This window comes from Pogonomyrmex barbatus, unplaced genomic scaffold (assembly GCF_055798465.1).
Source record: "Pogonomyrmex barbatus isolate J1 unplaced genomic scaffold, ASM5579846v1 scaffold5, whole genome shotgun sequence".
Lineage (NCBI taxonomy): Eukaryota > Metazoa > Arthropoda > Insecta > Hymenoptera > Formicidae > Pogonomyrmex > Pogonomyrmex barbatus.
The window spans coordinates 5351757-5369919 of record NW_028297149.1 but is presented as its reverse complement, the minus strand read 5'-3'; the positions used below and the strand labels follow the sequence as shown (position 1 = coordinate 5369919).

The 18163-nt window shown below is 31.8% G+C and overlaps 4 protein-coding genes across 10 annotated transcripts; 2 read left to right on the top strand and 2 right to left on the bottom strand.

Moving 5' to 3' along the window:
• Nucleotides 1-1365: 1365 nt before the first annotated feature.
• On the top strand, nt 1366-4988 carry Chpf (Chondroitin polymerizing factor). Of its 3 annotated transcripts, none has more exons than XM_089081527.1 (7): nt 1366-1564; nt 1711-2547; nt 2628-2935; nt 3039-3629; nt 3786-4061; nt 4140-4323; nt 4418-4988. In XM_089081527.1, exons 2-7 carry the CDS (start codon nt 1902-1904, stop codon nt 4717-4719), a joined length of 2307 nt encoding a protein of 768 aa, XP_088937653.1. In that variant the 5' UTR covers nt 1366-1564; nt 1711-1901; the 3' UTR covers nt 4720-4988. The 3 variants fall into 3 exon arrangements, with proteins under 3 accessions (XP_088937653.1, XP_088937652.1, XP_088937651.1); XM_089081526.1 differs by having other exon boundaries at nt 1366-1604; XM_089081525.1 differs by having other exon boundaries at nt 1366-1629.
• A 100-nt stretch (nt 4989-5088) lies between these two features.
• Nucleotides 5089-7040, bottom strand: Eaf (ELL-associated factor). The gene is made up of 5 exons (XM_089081530.1): nt 6718-7040; nt 6361-6592; nt 6078-6278; nt 5482-5738; nt 5089-5328 (listed from the first exon to the last, which is right to left on the bottom strand). Exons 1-5 carry the CDS (start codon nt 6824-6826, stop codon nt 5228-5230), a joined length of 900 nt encoding a protein of 299 aa, XP_088937656.1. The 5' UTR covers nt 6827-7040; the 3' UTR covers nt 5089-5227.
• A 783-nt stretch (nt 7041-7823) lies between these two features.
• LOC105423156 (lipase maturation factor 2) lies at nt 7824-12778 on the top strand. Its single transcript, XM_089081528.1, has 10 exons — nt 7824-8356; nt 8858-9041; nt 9230-9331; nt 9482-9675; nt 9808-9986; nt 10100-10349; nt 10431-10636; nt 10749-10989; nt 11115-11331; nt 11476-12778. Exons 1-10 carry the CDS (start codon nt 8263-8265, stop codon nt 11753-11755), a joined length of 1947 nt encoding a protein of 648 aa, XP_088937654.1. The 5' UTR covers nt 7824-8262; the 3' UTR covers nt 11756-12778.
• Pbp95 (proximal sequence element A Pbp95) lies at nt 12344-18159 on the bottom strand. 5 transcript variants are annotated; one of them, XM_089081524.1, is made up of 5 exons: nt 18020-18159; nt 16856-16893; nt 16662-16718; nt 16433-16506; nt 12344-15678 (listed from the first exon to the last, which is right to left on the bottom strand). In XM_089081524.1, the coding sequence occupies exon 5, from the start codon at nt 15640-15642 to the stop codon at nt 12817-12819; it is 2826 nt and encodes a 941-aa protein (XP_088937650.1). In that variant the 5' UTR covers nt 15643-15678; nt 16433-16506; nt 16662-16718; nt 16856-16893; nt 18020-18159; the 3' UTR covers nt 12344-12816. The 5 variants fall into 5 exon arrangements, with proteins under 5 accessions (XP_088937650.1, XP_088937649.1, XP_088937648.1 ...); XM_089081523.1 differs by lacking the exon at nt 18020-18159 and adding an exon at nt 16960-17184; XM_089081522.1 differs by having other exon boundaries at nt 16662-16893.
• Nucleotides 18160-18163: the final 4 nt, after the last annotated feature.

Genomic DNA, 18163 nt, shown 5'->3' with positions numbered 1-18163 from the left:
AATATTCTGAAGAAAATCTCAGAGCTATTGTGCAAATATCTCTGCAACGTCTTATGTCACCAGCATGTAATATTGTACATTCTAAAATATTGTTGAGATAATCCTGAATATGTTGCAGGAATATTCTGAAATATTATTGAGATAATTGAAAATATTATAGCGACCAAGGACGGCGATTTTTGTGTGGTGTGTGTGTGTGTGTGTGTGTGTGTGTGTGTGTGTGTGTGTGTGTGTGTAGAATATTCCACACATCAGAATTTTTCACGTGTGGAATTCCACACGTGAACAATTTTGATATTTTGATATTTTTTTTTCTACACATGAACGATAATTTAATATTCAGATTTTAATATTTAAAAGCTCGTACTCCATCGAAGATATGTTTTTCGACATATTAAATAGCCGAAAATTAACTGTAACAACGCCTCTCAGAGGCGTTGTTACGATTCTCCAAAAAGATAAAATATTTCTAAGATATTTAATTATAGATATTCTGAAATATTTGTAACGCTATATCTCCAAAATGTTTCAAAAACATTGTAATGTAAATGTAATATTTCGAATAGAATATTTCTAAAATATCTTACACTTCAATATTCTATTTCAAATGTCTATAGAATATATCAAGAATGTCTCACATGAAACGTTTCAAAAATGATATTTGTAATATTTATTAGACAATGCTGAGACATTTTATGCTGTGTGGGACATCTTATATTGCAAATTTCTTTAAATATAAGTATAAGTGTATTTTGCATAAAAATCTATATAAAATATATTATAAAATAATTTGATTTACTAATAATGATGCATATTTTATAACTATATTTTGTAATATTGCAAAAATTAAAGTCTCGAAAATCAAAGAATACAATAAAGTAGTTAATGTATCAAAGAAGACAACAAGAAAGTTGTATTATCTAAAATTTCAAGTTTTTCAACATTTTCAAAAATTATAATTTCAGGAGTTCGATCTTTAAATTGAATATTAAGAAGTAAAAAGTATAAATTGTAAAAGACGAAGAAAAGAGAAAATTTATAAAAAAAAATTTCAAGCAATTTATTTTTGAAAAAAAGCTTTGATTTTATTTTTTTATTTTCTTTTATTTTATTATTTTTTATTTTCTTTATGCATTAAGTTTTTTTACACATTTTTTTTTATTTACTTTACATGTTAAGATTGTAATGTAATTATTATGTAATTATTATTAAGATAAATTTCTGATTTTATCCGGAATATCTGTTATTATTATTTATAATAAAAAATTCAGAAATATTTTAATTTGCCTATAATTGATTCAATGAATAAGTTTTCTTAAAAGCTTATATAATTTATATGTGTGTGCTTGCTGTCGTGTACACGACGTGGAAAGCAGAGATGTGTACGAATAGTAATAGAAAGAAAAGAGAGAAATAAAAAGAATTTATAGTAATATTATAAATAATATTAGTTTCTCTGTTGCACAAAAAGTAGTCATAAATCTAATCATTATGACTTAATTATTATAAAGCTTTCAAAATAATGCACGAGTGTTCATGTATCGAATCTCATCACGAAATTAAGGTTATTACGAAATTTTGACAAGTGCAAAACGTATATATAAGTTAGTATTATATTTATACATACAGGTATATAATACATTATAAGTTAAGCTAATTATATACTGAAATACAAATGTATTAATTAATTATTTAATGTTAATTATACAGGTATTGTCACAAATTACAAAAGACTTACAAAAATCTTTATGTCTATGATGAAGCATGTTCGAAGATAAAGAAGAAATTTGCTTCTCCTTAGTAGCTTTCAACAAATATTATTAATTTAAGTAATACAGATAATCAAAGAAAAAGAAACAGGATTCCTTAAGCAAAATAGCTGTTAAACAATTAACCAAAAAATGAGGGCATTATTCAAAATATTATATTCCCTCTGTTGGAGCAACGCATATATGATAATGGGAATATGCATGGGTCTAAGTTTTAGCCTCCTCTTGATACCAATTGACATTGACAAACAACACGATATAGTGGAGTCTTTTGATCATTCCTTGAATACTTTGGAAGATATAGATCCCTATGAGCCAAGAATAAATACCGATAGTAAACCACAGCAAGTACAGAAAACAAAGAAAACTTTTGTACGTCCAAGATATTATTCAACAGAGCTTGGAATTAGGGAAAAATTGTTTGTGGGAATCATAACTAGCCGCGAGCATCTACACAGCAGAGACGTGGCGCTGAACAAAACAGTTGCTCATATAGTAGATAAAATTCGCTACTTTATCTCTATACCAGAGGGGACCAAGCCGAACGTTTCTTTCCCTGGAATAGTGGGATTTACTGACACAAGAAGCATTTTGAAACCTTTCCATGCTATGAAATATATCGTTGACAACTATTTAGAGAGCTACGATTATTATTTTCTAACTAAAGATGTGAATTACATAAACGCAAGAGGCCTAGTGGAATTTGTAAATAAAATAACTGTGAGCCAGAACGTTCACATAGGAGTTCAAAGTGAAATCGACACTTATTGTTCTTTAGGTAAATGATACAGATTTATAAGTTAGATTTATAAGTTGATGAAGCAATTAGTTATCAATTGAGACTAAAATTTCTTTCAGAATCCGGCATACTTTTAAGCAATTCTATTATACAAGAAATGAAAAATAATCTAGACTGGTGTGTCAAGAATGCTTATTCGGATTCAGATGACATCAATTTCGGTCGTTGCATTTTTCATTCCACCTCTATGCCCTGTACTAATCATATACAGGGACGAAATTTCACATTTACACAGTTGAGACCTGCGTTTAACTTTGAAAAAGATTTCGCCCGATTGACTGAACGAGATGAATTTAAGAATTCACTTTCCATATATCCTATTTACGACCACATGATGGTTTATAAATTCAACATGTACTTCGCCGCGGTAAGTTTCCTAAAATAATGTATAATTTAAATTGTTTGAATCATAAAATATTTTGAAAAAATATAATTCATATTGTGTACTTCATGTCACATGTTATTTTCAGATAAATTCCATTAAAGTTAACAAACAGATCACTGATATACGTAAAGTAATATCTGCAACTGCATATTTAGGCCCACCAAATCAACGTAACGTGTCGTGGCCCATTGGAAATCAACCTGGAAATAAACCTTTAGGACGCTTTGATGTCTTGCGATGGTCATATTTCAATGCGTCTCATGTTTTCTTTGAAACTGATTTTATTAACATTCAAGAACTAAAGGGCGATAGAAAATCTGATGTAGATTACGTAATAAATGCAGCTACGAATAATATCATAAATAAGTATGATAATAAATTGAACTTCGTCAGACTATTAAATGGCTACCTGAAATTCGATGCATCCAGGGGGATGGATTACATACTCGACTTAGTATTTAGCGAAATGACCACAGGTAGGGAAATAAGAAAGCGAGTCGAGATCTGCAAGCCGTTGGGAAAAGTAGAAATCATATCCGTGCCTTATGTGACTGAAAATACAAGGATTAATATAATCATCACTATCGACCTGAGTAAGAAGCAAGATGCGTTAAATTTTATTGAACACTATGCACAAAATTGTATGGAAAAGAAATGCAAGACCTTCCTCATGGTGGTTAGTTGAAATAATCTGTTTCTGAAACTATCCTATTTTTTAAAATACAGTATTAAAAATAGTATTAAGTATTATAAATAATAGTTTTATAATAAGATATTGGTTACTAGATATTGGTGGACACTTATGTGTTATTTATATATGTTATTTTTATAGATTCTCTTATACAATTTTGATTTACCGTCAAAGGGCAAAGGCGACGTCTATTTCGAAGTTAAAAAATACATATTAATGTTGAACGAAAAGTATAAAAAAGATCAATCCAAAATTACTTGGCTCTCAATACGATTGCCAGCCAATGTAACTTACACAGACTGGGATCCGATGTTGAAGATCGCCGTGACTGATTTATGCGCAAAAAAGTTCTCTGCGGAAAGTCTAATTCTTCTCGTCGAAACAGGAACGAAATTGAAACTAGATTACTTAAACAGAGTAAATATGTACACATATTATACAACATTAACATTATGCATAATTAACTTTAAATTAATTCGTTATCGTGTTTATCAGGTTCGAATGAATACTATTAGTCACTATCAGATATTTAGCCCAATTCCATTCATCGAGTTTCATCCCGATATAATTTACGCGAATGAAGCAGCCCACGACGAAGTTGACGTAAATAGCAATTATGGAAAATATGACGAACAGAATTATAACAATATCGCATTTTACGTTAAAGATTACAATGCAAGTACGTAGAGTATATATTTTCATCAATTCGTATTGCGAAATTCAAATGTTTTTTTTTTATTGTGATGAAAATTTTATATTTCAAAATATTTCAGTGCGACAGACAGTCGAGGCGAATATTCCATTGGCACGATCAGATAAGGATATCGCTACTCTACTGAAACTTTCCAGGCATAGCCCTGTAACTTCTCTATTCGAAATGTACGTGTCGTTCAGCGATATGCATGTGTTTCGCGCGATAGAACCAACACTAAAGATAAAATACAAAGATATTAACTGCGACAACATTTTCAACGACAACATCTACAAGAGTTGTCTTATACTGAGGAACAATCACTTGGGTAAACGTAGTCAATTAGCTAGACTGATATTAGATTATCAGAGCTATCAAACATAAAAATGTGTAGATACAATCAAAGAAAATCCGCTATTTATTGTATTTGTTATGTACGCTTTATATTTTCATAGAAAACAAACAAAAAGTAGATATCTACAATTCAGAACAACACACACACACACACACACACACACACACACACACACACACACACACACACACACACACACACACACACACACACACACACACACACTCTCATGAATCAATTATATTATGAACATTTTATTTATTCATATTTTATTCTCGAAATAAATATTCGTAATTAATGCAGTGTTAGTCTATACTTTTCATGCAAAGATTAGCTCTAATTCTTTTTTTACAATTATAAAAAAATAATTGCACCTACTATAATCATCATATACAAAATTTTAAGGAATTTGATTTTTTTTATTAATCCATTAAAGATGATCGATATATTAACAAGAAGATATCGTTAAACTAAGATTACTTAGAGAAGACTTTTTATTTAGAGTATTTGTTTCTTAAGTCTATCAATATATCACCGTTAATCACTATCCGATTCTGATTCCGATAATTGCAGATCATCATTTAAGAGATTGTCTGACATGAACAGTGTGGGTGAGGCAGTTGAACCGTTCAAATGACCTAAAAAAAAATTAACGTTCTCAGATTTAACTTTAGCTTGACATTTAATTGAGTAGATATTTCCAATAAATTTATAAATATAAATGAATAATGTAAAAGAGAAAAAAAAAGATATACGAATATATCTACTATTTTAATATATCTACTATTTACCGTTAATTGTTGGCACAGACACGTTTTCCGTTTCATAATCGCTGCTTGAACTGTCGGAACTTGAACTGCTCGAACTGGAATCGCTTTCTAAAGTATTCGATTTTGTCTGTGATATTGGAATTAATTGAGAAGTTACAGTTTGAGTAGAGGAAGATCCAGGCATCGATGTCGACAGAGCAAAATCGTCAGTGTCGGCTCCGATCATTGGAAGACTGGCCAAAGTTGATTGTGTATTTGATGGTTGTACTGGTGAACAACTGGGATCAGTGTATCAAGTGATTTAATATAGTTAAGTTGCGTTTTGAAACTTACTGTTAGTGCTAATAATAACATACATTACGTAAACTATAGATTGTTAGTACTATGACAGCAAATTTTAGAACATAGCCCTAATTTCGTTTCTTAAATATCTTATATAATAACTGTTGTTTGAGCCTGTGGTAAAAAAAAAAAAAAATAAAATAAAAATGTGTAAAATATAAGCACAAATAGCAAATAAATAAACTTATATCATATATAAATTTAGATAAAAATGAAGGAAAGTGATTAAAATTTTCCTCATTTCATTTTAATTTAAATTTATATCTAATACCTACCTATTATGAGATGTATTTGGTGGACTTGTTTTGTCATATGACGATGCCTGTTGGGGACTCTGTTTAGGATGCAGTTGTAATGAAGGTTCCCTCTTTTTTCCACTAATAACTTTAGTCCTTCCATTTGCTCTGCCATATGTAGGGCTCTTCTTAATTTCGACAGACATGGGATTGCTATTGCTATTGCGTTTGGGTTCCGCTCTGCGAGAAACAAAACTTGTAATGAAACTTGGCATAATATAATAGATATATGATGCAATACAATAAACTATGATAAATGTACCGTGTCTTTTTAACTTGAATATTCGCGGTTAGCTTCTCTAATGTAATCTCCCCAGTAACCTTGTCGAAAATCAGGACATATTCCTTATTGTAGGGTCTCTGCGACCCTTTGAACACAGTATGTGGAGTACCAGCGCCATCCAGATGAGGTACAGTGACCGTTATCGTGTTGTCTGAACCTACATCGACTCGGGCCACCTTAGAGTCGTCGACGCTTGCAGGCTTGAAATCATCTGGAAGAATTGTACACGAGATTAAATATTCTATGAGCATTGTATGCATTCTCTATCAAACATCTCTCTGAACATTGAGACAAAGCGTATAGTGAAAAGAATTGTCTCGAGACCGTTTAACTTACATTTTAAGGTATGAAACTTGGAGCTATTACTGGTAAAACTAGGACCTAACTTGAGCTCGCGAACCTCGGGACCCAAACCGAGTTGCTCGACCATACTGGCACTCTGCATTATTTTTTTTTTTTTTATTATCTCTCTATATAATTCTTTTTTCTCTTTGTTTCGATGAACAAGCGGATTGAAGCAGAAACACGGAAAGCCGTTTCTTCTCTTTTCTACGTTATTCTACAGTACTCGAATCGTTCTGGAAATGATGAGATAAGTATGGTACACGACTTCCCTAACGCTACTTGGCTCTCTCCGGAAGTGACGTTAGAACGAACCGAGCAACGACGAACGTATACGACGAAGGGCTGCTGCACATGAGACGATTATTTAAAATGCGTTTCATTCGATTGGTTGCCTTGGTTCCGGTCTATAATAGGTGATTTAAGTCTTAAGTCATAAGAAATTGACCAATCATAGTCGATTATTCTCCTATTCTTCGACTATGATTCGTCCATTTCTTATAGCTTAAGGTTTAAATCACCTATTGTAGATCAGAATTTATGCCCGAATCATATTAGAGATTGAGTTGAAATTAAATTGAAATTGGACATTAAATAATCAGAAATTTTTTATTATAAAGTTATAAACGAATATTGAAACGGAACGTTAAATAGATAATAAAGGATTTTCCAATGAGCAGGACACTAATGGAACGATTTAGTAATGCATTTCAAAATGTTATTCTTGATAATACAAGCTTGACATCGATGTAGGGAACTTATTACAATACAAATTTTCTGAGAAAGGAAAATGCATCAAATTAATAATTCAATTATCGATACAACAAAATACCTAGGAAATTTCTACTGTAATAAGTTGATGTCAAGCTTGATTATAAGACGATGAATTTTAATTCATCGATTGATTAATCGCATAATGCGCAAATGCTGCTTTGCTTTTTAGAGCAAAGTTGCCCTTGCGCATAATGCGATTTATTAATCGATGAATTAAAAAATTCTGCAAGGACAGCTTTTTAAACTGCGTTACTAAATCGTTCCATTAATGTCCGGCGCATTGAAAAATCCTTTGTTGCCTATTTAATGTTTCGTTTCAATATTTATTTATAATAAAAAATTTCAGGTCAAACTTCATATAATATTTTTTTCTTATTTCCAGGACATCCTGTACGCATGGTGGCGAAACCAATCCAAAATCACACTCTTTGGAAACCAAACACATAGTAAAGTGGCTTGGCTTGACTTTCTGCTCGCTGTTGATTTTCTGTTTCCTTTTTTTACACGTGTATGTGTATGTATGGTGTGCGTGGTACCTGCGCGCGCGCGCGCGCGCGCGCGCGTGTATGATGGGTGTATGCGGGTGTTTTGATAGCCTGTGCTCGAAAGGTCGCCCGACTTTATTCGACGTTGTGTGCGTGTGTCGCCGTCGTATCCTACCCGGCATATTATCTTGCGGTGCATTACGCACGGACGCGCGTTATTCCGCGCGTTAAATGCGGACTTTCTCACATAAAACAGTGCCGGGCACTCACGATCGCGATTATGGCGCAAGTACGCTACACCCGTAACCTGTTTCTGCGCGGGATCTGCATCATATACCTGTTCGCATTCCTCAGTTTCTACGTACAGATCCCAGGTGAGTGAAATTCGGTAAAATTCATTCTCTGCCGACCGTATGAGCTTTTTTTTTTCCTCTACACTACGAGATTTTCCGTCCTCCTCCGTTTAATTCGAAAACATTCTTAATGTGTAAAAAAACGATGAGAGTCGATTAGCAACGATATATTAGACCTGTATTTTATTGCTGCATTGGATTGTACTAAAGTTTCTTCTCTTGCTTTCAACTAAATTTCAACGTCTATATCTATTTTATTTCACGTACATTGGCCATAAAAAAACAAACCTATTGATATGTTGACAGAATCTCATTTCTATTTTAATATTCGAGTAATTGCATCTTTTCATATTGCATAACAGAAATTTGATGCTCAAATTGTAAATTGTAATCTTAAAGCGTAATTTATATTTTTAGAATAAAAGATTTATATGAAGTTTATTTTGGGATATATAAATATCTACTTTAAAGAGATTCAAGATTTAATGTTATAATGATGTTCTAATTAATAATATAAAATAGGATTGTATGGCGATAATGGGATTCTCCCAGCCAGAACAGAGTTGGATCTCAAGGCACGTGGACCATTACTTAATAAGTTGAAGCAAAAACCATCGTTTCTATGGTTTGCGCCATATCTGGGCTTAAATGTTGAATATATGCTGGATGTTCTATCTCTTATTGGAATTATTCTCTCCTTTGCTGGGTATGCTGCAAATTATGAAATTAATAATAAGAAAATATTTTTCTAATATAAAAATATCGATCATGTAATATATAAAAGTTATTTTAAGTCTTTTTTATCTTATAAACTTTATTATTTTATGAATATGAAAGTTATATTTATTATAAAATTGTAATACCATTGATGTCTAAAATTATATTCAATTGTAGGTTTATCTCGCAGAGATTCTGCATTGCACCAATATTTGCAGGACTATGGTCTCTGTATTATTCTTTATACCAGATCGGTCAAACATTTATGTTCTTTCAATGGTGAGTTCCATGACTTTTATTTATAATTTGATAATCTCAAATATCTACAACTATCATAAATTTATTAGATTTATAATTATTTGTAACATATGTTCCTTTATGATTCAAATGACATATGAAAAGATATCAAACTTTGCATTTAATTTACAGGGATGTTCTATTATTGGAAGTTGGATTTCTATGTATAATAGTTGCACCATTTTGGTATCCTTATCGTGGAAAATCGAGCACCCCAAGTGATGTTGTAACATTCTGGACCGTGCGTTGGTTGTTGTTTCGCCTTATGTTTGCAAGTGGAGTAGTGAAACTTACCTCAGGTTGCCCAGTTTGGTGGAAGCTAGATGGTAAAATGATTCTTACTGAATTTAATGTTTGTAAAGATACACACACACACACACACACACACACACATACACACACTAATTTATAATTGTAATTATATTTATAATTGTAATTATTAATTGTATATTTTGTAGCTTTGAATATTCATTTTGAATCACAATGTATACCAACTCCTCTGGCGTGGTACGCACATCATTTGCCAACGTGGTTCCTTCGGTTATCCACTGTTGCTTCAAATGTTATCGAGCTTGCTGTACCGCTTTTATTTTTCTTCCCAAACAGAAAAGTGAGAATAACGGCGTTTTGTCTACAAGTATGTTATATTTATTTAGTCTATAATAAACAACAATAAAATATTTAAAATTATGTCAATTAAGTTAATTGGCTTTAATATTCTTATACAATATTTCAATGTTGCTGTTCTAGGTGCTTCTACAAATTTTCATTATTGCTACTGGAAATTACAATTTCTTCAATTTCCTTACCATTTGTCTATGCATATCCTTACTAGATGATCAGTTCTTTTATAAACGAAAATCCAAAAATGATAAGTCCCGTGTTATGAATTATCTCTCTTTGCTAATGAACATATTAGTCTATGGGGGAGTAATATATGGAACGTGTATTTATTATGGTCTTAAGATTACGGATAACTGGACCATTCAGTCTAATATTGGTATTTAATGTTATTTTAACAAATGAAAATTATGTATTTATGTATAGCATTTGTATTCATTATAATCTTTTTTTTTTGCAGCATTTACGCAAGAGCAATTTGATCGTGTTCTATCGCGTGTAGTATTGCTTTCTATATGCATCGGTATAATTTCACTTGGATTAACAGTAGTGGATTCAATAGTCAACTCTGCATTCTTTTCAAAAGGGATGCGTAATAAAATAACAACTACATTGGTGACGATTTTCTATGCCGTAGCTGCATGCACAATTTTTGCTATAAGTCTCGTAAGTATGGTTGGACAGTTTTAAGAGTGAATTTATAATTATTAAAAATTTGTCGTGACAGAACGTACGTAATATTCTATATATATGTGAAATGTGAGGTAAATATTTTCAGGTACCATATTCCACTTTGCATCAATCGCATAATTCGACGATACCTATTCAACTGAGACAGATACACGCAAAGGTGAATCACCTTCATCTAGTGAACAGTTACGGATTATTCCGTCGTATGACAGGAATCGACGGTAGACCAGAAGTTATAATAGAAGGCAGCGACAGTATCGAAGGACCATGGAAGGAATATGAATTTTTATATAAACCAGGAAATGTTAACAACTCATTACCGTTTGTTGGTGAGATATAAGGAATATTTTTATATATTTATATTATCAAGCATTTTTCTTACATAAAATACATTATTTCTATTAGCAAGCTAACATAAAAAGTAAAAAAAAAAACTAATATTTCTTTTCTATAGCGCCTCATCAACCTCGTCTCGATTGGCAAATGTGGTTTGCTGCTTTAGGTACTTATAATCAAAACCCATGGTTAATGTCTCTAGCTTATCGTTTATTGAGCGGGCAGCCCGAGGTATTGGCGCTATTAAATACTGTCGAAAAACCATTCCCAGACAGGCCGCCAAAATATATTAAAGCTAGTCTTTACTACTATCATTACACGCCATGGAACCAAATGTGAGTTTACAATCTAATGTAAATTAGCATATATAAATAAGCATATAAAACGTATTCATATGTACTTTAAACGTGCGCGATTATATACAATTGAGTTCATACATCAAAATAGTATATAATTTATTTCTGTTATCTTGCATGTAGATCGAAAACTCATGCTTGGTGGACTAGAGAAAGAATAGGAGAGTATTTTCCAATATTCAGCCAAGCTCATCCTCCACTTATCGAATACTTGACAAAAATGAAAATTCTCCAAGAGAAGCCGGGCTTCAAGATTACAAATGAGCCATTCAAATTAATTTTGGACAATCTCAGATCATTGGTTCGTAAGATTGAATCAAGTCTACTCTTATGGAGCGTTTTTACAGCTGGTTGCGTGGTAATCATAACGGGTTACAACAGTTCGGTGTCAAAAAAAAAATAGCCACTGAGCGATGACCATTATAAAAACTTAATAAATAATAAAACTAAAAGGTACTGAATATTAACGCGAAGCTGTAAAATATACGTATATCAGCTGAATGAGAATTATTTGCATACAGTGCAGATACTAATTGCATGTAAAATATCCATCTGCATTTTCTTCTTCCATAGGTCTATTAGACAATATCTGTTACATCGTGTATAATATAACATAATAATATATTAAAAATAAACCTTTACTAAAAAACTCTACGTAAGAGAAAGAGGAAAAGCACACATCACTTTACATAAATTAATATTTATTAGAACGATGAACAAATATGTTCAAAGTATATTAGATGCCTCATTTAAACTATTAAGTAATCTATTTTATTTTGCATTTACTTGTTATAAAAAATATGTGATGCGTATGTGATGATACATGTTGCATATATGTATAAAATCAGATTTCGCATTTTATCTTTTTACTGCATCGCTCATTAGTATTAGTTTCACTGATTTTAAGAACATTATTATTAAGTATTTATAATGGGTCAGAAGAAAATATATCCATTGTTGTAAAAGAGTTAAAAAAAGAAGAGAGATATACTTCAGTATAGACATATTTTTTTATATAAATCATTATTACTGCATTTTTTCTAACGTCTTTTACAAATATTACAAATTTTTTGACATTAATTACGTAGATTGTAAATAGGTTTCGATAAAATTACATAATATTAGCAGCCGTTCTTATGGCCTTCCTAAAATCTATAAACGTAAAATTTTATATTCTACTTACAGTTATATTAGATACATGTGTTTGTACGCGTATATATGTACATTCTAAACTCTCCAGACCACTAATTATCACAGTGTATGTGTGTGTGTTATATGTAATACATTATGAATTATTTTCAGAAGATTATATTTGTAATAAATAAAGGCTGGTCTTTTTTTCTACGTACTTTAATATAACAGGAATGTGAACTAAAAAAAAAATGTATCATATTTGCAGGTGAATAAAACTTTAGTACTTCCTAAATATTTCCATAATTGATTGATGAAATTGAGGATTAAGCGTTATTGTGGAACAACTTTATACTTTTTATTAATTACTTTGCAGCTACGTATTACAGGGTGATTTTCCGCTTTATCATCCGATATCCGAAAATTGTTATCAACAGGAACGTTCAAGCTACTTAAACATACTTTTTTATATAGTTGCATAGGCATATCTTGAGATTTTGTTTTTTTCCGTGAGATCACACTGCAAGGAATTAACGTAGTGTTTTGGTTGTTTGCTTCCTCTTTCAAAAATATTGTTTCTGGTCCGCTTATTTGTAACAGAGTGTTCGACAAACCTATGGGAAGTTTAAATAATTGCAACAAACGTGTTCGCAGCAGCTGATATTCAGCATTTTCTGTTTGTATAGGTTGATGATGGTCTGTCGTCGTCATCGTCGTCGTTCGTTTTCGCTTTTTTTCACTTGGCGCCAACGTTTCATAATGATCAGATTTATTTTGATGTTCATATAGTAATTTCCAAAGGAACAAATTCTTCAAACCTAACAAAGTTGCTTGATTTGGCAGAATTATATTCTTCGTTATATCCATTTCCTTATACTCTTCAATAGAGAGAGTAGAGATAGTCTCCTTTGATCGATTCGCGTGTTCGTAATCTTCTATGATGTTTTTTATTTTTGAATTTGCACTCACTTCGTTATATCCTAATGAAGTTTTGTTTGCGTTATTCCCTTTATCAAAAGACAACGTGCATTTTATTGAATTATACAAATCTATATTTTGTTGATTGTAATTATGATAATCGCTTATTAAGAACTGACCAAGTTTGTGAAACTGAATATTCTCTTCACTACTAACGAGAAGAGACACACCGGGAATTTCAGGGAAATATGCAGGTATATCAACGAGGAATTTTTCATTAACATGTAAATCACAATCTATAGATTTGTTCTTTTGGTTGATCGTTCTTTTTGTCCTTACATATCCATCGAACGGAAGTGGTGGTATAAAGTACTCACTTTCACTATCTTCCGAGGAGTAACCAAACATACGCGTTCTAAACTTTTCTATGAATTCATTATCCTGTATTTTGTTTTTCTTCACGTTTATATATTCTTTTAGAGAAATTAAAAGTTGTTTCTCTCTATTATTCAACTGTATGTAATTCAGAAAATCGCCAGGAATATCGAGATTGGCTTTTAACACATTCAATACATTGTATAATTTTTTGGTCTCATGCAAAAGCTCTTCAAAATTGTAAAGTTTTTCGTGAGGATCATTACGTTTCATCGTAGGTGGAAAACAAAGAGTTTCATACAGTCTTAATTGAATATCATATTTACCTATAACGCGATGCTTGAGCTTTTTCTCTGATTCAGTTTTATTAGTATTCTTTGATGCATTATCGGATTGTTTTTTAAAGGTTGCTAAAGAATTTGGATGGTTAATTATAGGTGGTCTAGGTATATTTTGAATACTGATACCTTTCATTATGTATTTTAATAATGCAGTATATCGATGTCTCACTTGCGTTCTTGATTTGTTGCGAAAATATGTAGCTATTTTAGACCAATTATTGCTGTGCTTCTTATGCAGATTAATTAACATCATATCATCGTTGATAGTCCAAAAATTAAAACCACTTTTGTTTTCCATTATCGTGTCGTAGTGTTGGTGGAGTTGTATCGAACTTCGATTTGGCATTACAGTGTTTGAAATTTTAACAAAATTTGTGCCGTATTTTTGTACGGCTTTCAGAAGAGCCGACGTTTCCAAATAAGTGAATCTACCTTTCCTCAAATGAGGCGCCATTCTGTACATCCACCGCGTGTAAATCTGCTGTTTAGTTCTGTGCCGCATATGATTGGCTACTTCAGTCCAAGGAATGTAATCTCCAATCTTGACTCCGTTTATAATTTTCAAGAGATGTCTGTCCTCCTGCTTGGTCCAAGAACGCCCAGCCGATGGCACTTTCTTAATAGTGTTAAACCTAATGAAACATTGATAGGCGCTACGATTTGTCCCTAATTTCTGCGTTATAGTGTCCCAATCTTGATACTTGTATTCTTTCGCGTACCTTAGTAGTTTTTTATCCTCTGTGCTTGTCCATTCAGTTTTTCTAAAAGTAGGATGCAGATAAACGTTCCACATTGCTCGGCATTCGTTCGGCGAATGTCTATTACCAAAATCCATAGCGGAAATCTTATGCCAATCAAACTCTCTTTCACCCAACGCACCTACCATTTTGTTAAAATCTAAAGGAAGCATCAATTTTTTAATTGTACCGTCAGATGTAGACTCCTCGACTTTTTGGCTGGATTCGTCAGGCATTGTCGATGCATATGTTTCATCCTTTATCGCGTTTAAAAGTATCAATCTATCTTTACTTGACCAACGACTTGGCTTTTTCAGAGATACAACGAACAATTCGCCGCGTGCTTCCTTCATCAAAGTATCATAGTTCTTGGGAGCACTGAAGTAATTCTTATCTTTAAAATATGGCATGCCAGCATTACTTATTGTCAATTTGGAACTTAAGTTCCGTTCCATAGACTTCATCATCTTCTCATCTAATAGCTTTATTTTCTGCTCACACTCTTCTAGTAGAGTAGACAACTTTTTCTTAGCTATCGTCAAGCCTGTGATCAATCTGGTGTTAATCTCATAAGCATTTAGAGATTTGTCAATAACTCGATTCGTTTCAAGATAGTTGATATAGTTATCGTTGTCATCATCAGAATCAAGACCTATTGACGAGACATTGCTGGATTGTGGACGACTGTTGCTAATATGTTCTTGAGATTTATTTTTCACAGACAAAGCTAATGCTTCATCTAGAGCCTTAATATCTGCCAGGATATCGGAGTCATCAGATTCGCTCATGATGAAGATGTATGCTTCTTATCTGTCTCACAATCACTGTAGCAAATAGATCCAACAATATAATGTAATATATAAAATACAATGCAAATAAAAATACAAAGGCTAATAAGCAAACAATACAAAATATATTTATTAAATTTAAATCATTTTATGATGACTATGATTTTTGTGATTTTTCATGTGCATTAATCTATTTTTATATTTCTTAATTTTTTTATATTCATATTAATTCTTGTATTAATACATATGAATAGCTAAAGAAGATGTAGTGACATCAAAATGACTTAATAAAATATAAAAAAAATATACATAATTTAATAAATACATCCTTTTGTCCATTTATTGGCCTTTGTAATTTTATTTAAGATCTGTTCTTTGTAACTAGTGTAATACTCATTCTGTTTAAGCTGTGTATATAATAGACAAGTAAGTACAAGATATGATTATATCTTGTATTTATTTGTGTCCATTTTGTATTATATTTAATCTTAATTCCTAATTTTTATTTCCAACATTTAATATTTATTCCTGTCCCAAATTCTTCCTTTCCATTGTTTGCAAGGTCTTAAAATAAAATAGATATATATAAAGTTTGGCGAGATAGAAAGTTGTAGTGCTAATCAACTGCAGCGATAAACAGACCTTTACTTGTATAAATACGAGTCAATTTTTAAGTCAATATTCAATATATAATCTATCTCTAATGAAAAATAAACTTCAGTAATACATATAATACATGTAATACATATAATATCTAATTGAAGATTTGATGAACGAAAAACAAACTTACATGGGGGCGAATAGCTCAGAGTGATGTCAGAATCTTTAAGCTGAAAATCTTCTCACACTGCGTCTCACAATGCACTGTAAATGTTGCGTCAAAATCGTGTGGTCATTTATATGTTTCATGAAATCATAACTACAAAGTATCATAACTACAAAGTAATCATGATGTTAACACTCTTTCTATTCTTCTTGATGAAAACCTATTTTTTAAATAAATATCCTGTTGTTCTTACCTAAGTCTCGAGACGAAACCAAGCAGTCGTAACAAAAATTCTCAGCAGCGTAGATGTCTGGATACGGCAAAGTGTATCGTCGCAGTCGAATGTCGTCATGAAACAAATATGAAACAGCGAGACAAATTGAACGCGAAAACCGGTCGTCTTACGATCGTTAATTTATTTGTTTACTCGTCATGTCATCGACTTACATGATGCAACATCCCTTACAGAAGATTTTCATGGATCTCTGCAAAAAATTACGAGTTTAATATCATCAACGCGAGAGGTAACGAAGATATGGAGAAATTCATACTTGAGAATTTCATAACTAGGTGAAATAGGGAACGTTCCATATTATTGAATGTGAGCATGCAAAATGATCACATAATCACCAATGGTACACCGCAACACACTGCCGAAGTATTATTGAATACGTGGGATAAATACACGCTGAAATTCTCGTGCGCATGCGTAAATAACATTTAGATCATGTGATGAACATTTTTACATTCGTATTTAAATTTAATTTTAAAATAATTCTATAAATTTTTCATAACTTTTGTTAATATGTTAATATGTGATATAGAAAATATATTAAGTGCTATATTTACTATAACCGTTAAATATTATATATATAAATTAAAAGTTTATTAATTTTAAAAGTTTATTAATTATTAGAAATAAATTTCTTAACAACTATATTTTATGAGCCATAATACATTTCATAGTATAAATAATATTTTATTGTATTTTAATTATTCCACAAAATATTATATTTATGCGTGAGATAAATGTGTATGTACATATGTTATTAACAAATTTATTCATTTCTAATTGATAGTTCAAAATTAACTGTTAGTTTACATATTCAATGTTTGATATATGTGTTTATTACAACATTTAATATATTTCCTATATTTCATTAAAATAAATATTAAGCCACAGAGGGGCATAATAATACCTGTAATGAAAGAATATATACGATATTGATGGACACTCACGTTGTGCTATTGCGCATGCGTGATTTGACTTAAGCCCTGTGCACAATGGAGAAAAATATCAAATTTTGGAAATGAAAATTAAGAATAAAAATTAAACATAACGCACAATGGATGGATTAGATTCTTATCCTTATTCCCAATCTGTATTTCTATTTCCAATCTTTATTCTCAAATTTTTATTTTCAAAATTTAATATTTATTTCTGTTCCTAATATTTCCATTGTGTGCAGGGCCTTACGACGCGTTATGCAGCGCCGCTGCGTGTCAACGGCGACGTATTTCGAATTGCGCGTCAAATAACGCGATCACGTGGGACTTGAGAAATACAAAAAATGAATAGGCTTTTACAAATGAGCCTTTCGAATTTCTCACGTCAAGCCGAGAAGAATCTCCGCTCGCGAAGGCTTTCCGAATTGGGATCGCGTGCGATCCGTTCGCAGATTCCGCAGGCGATGAATCTGATCCCCGCAGCCAACGGACGGTTTTGACATTCGGCCGGAAGTAGCGCACATATGT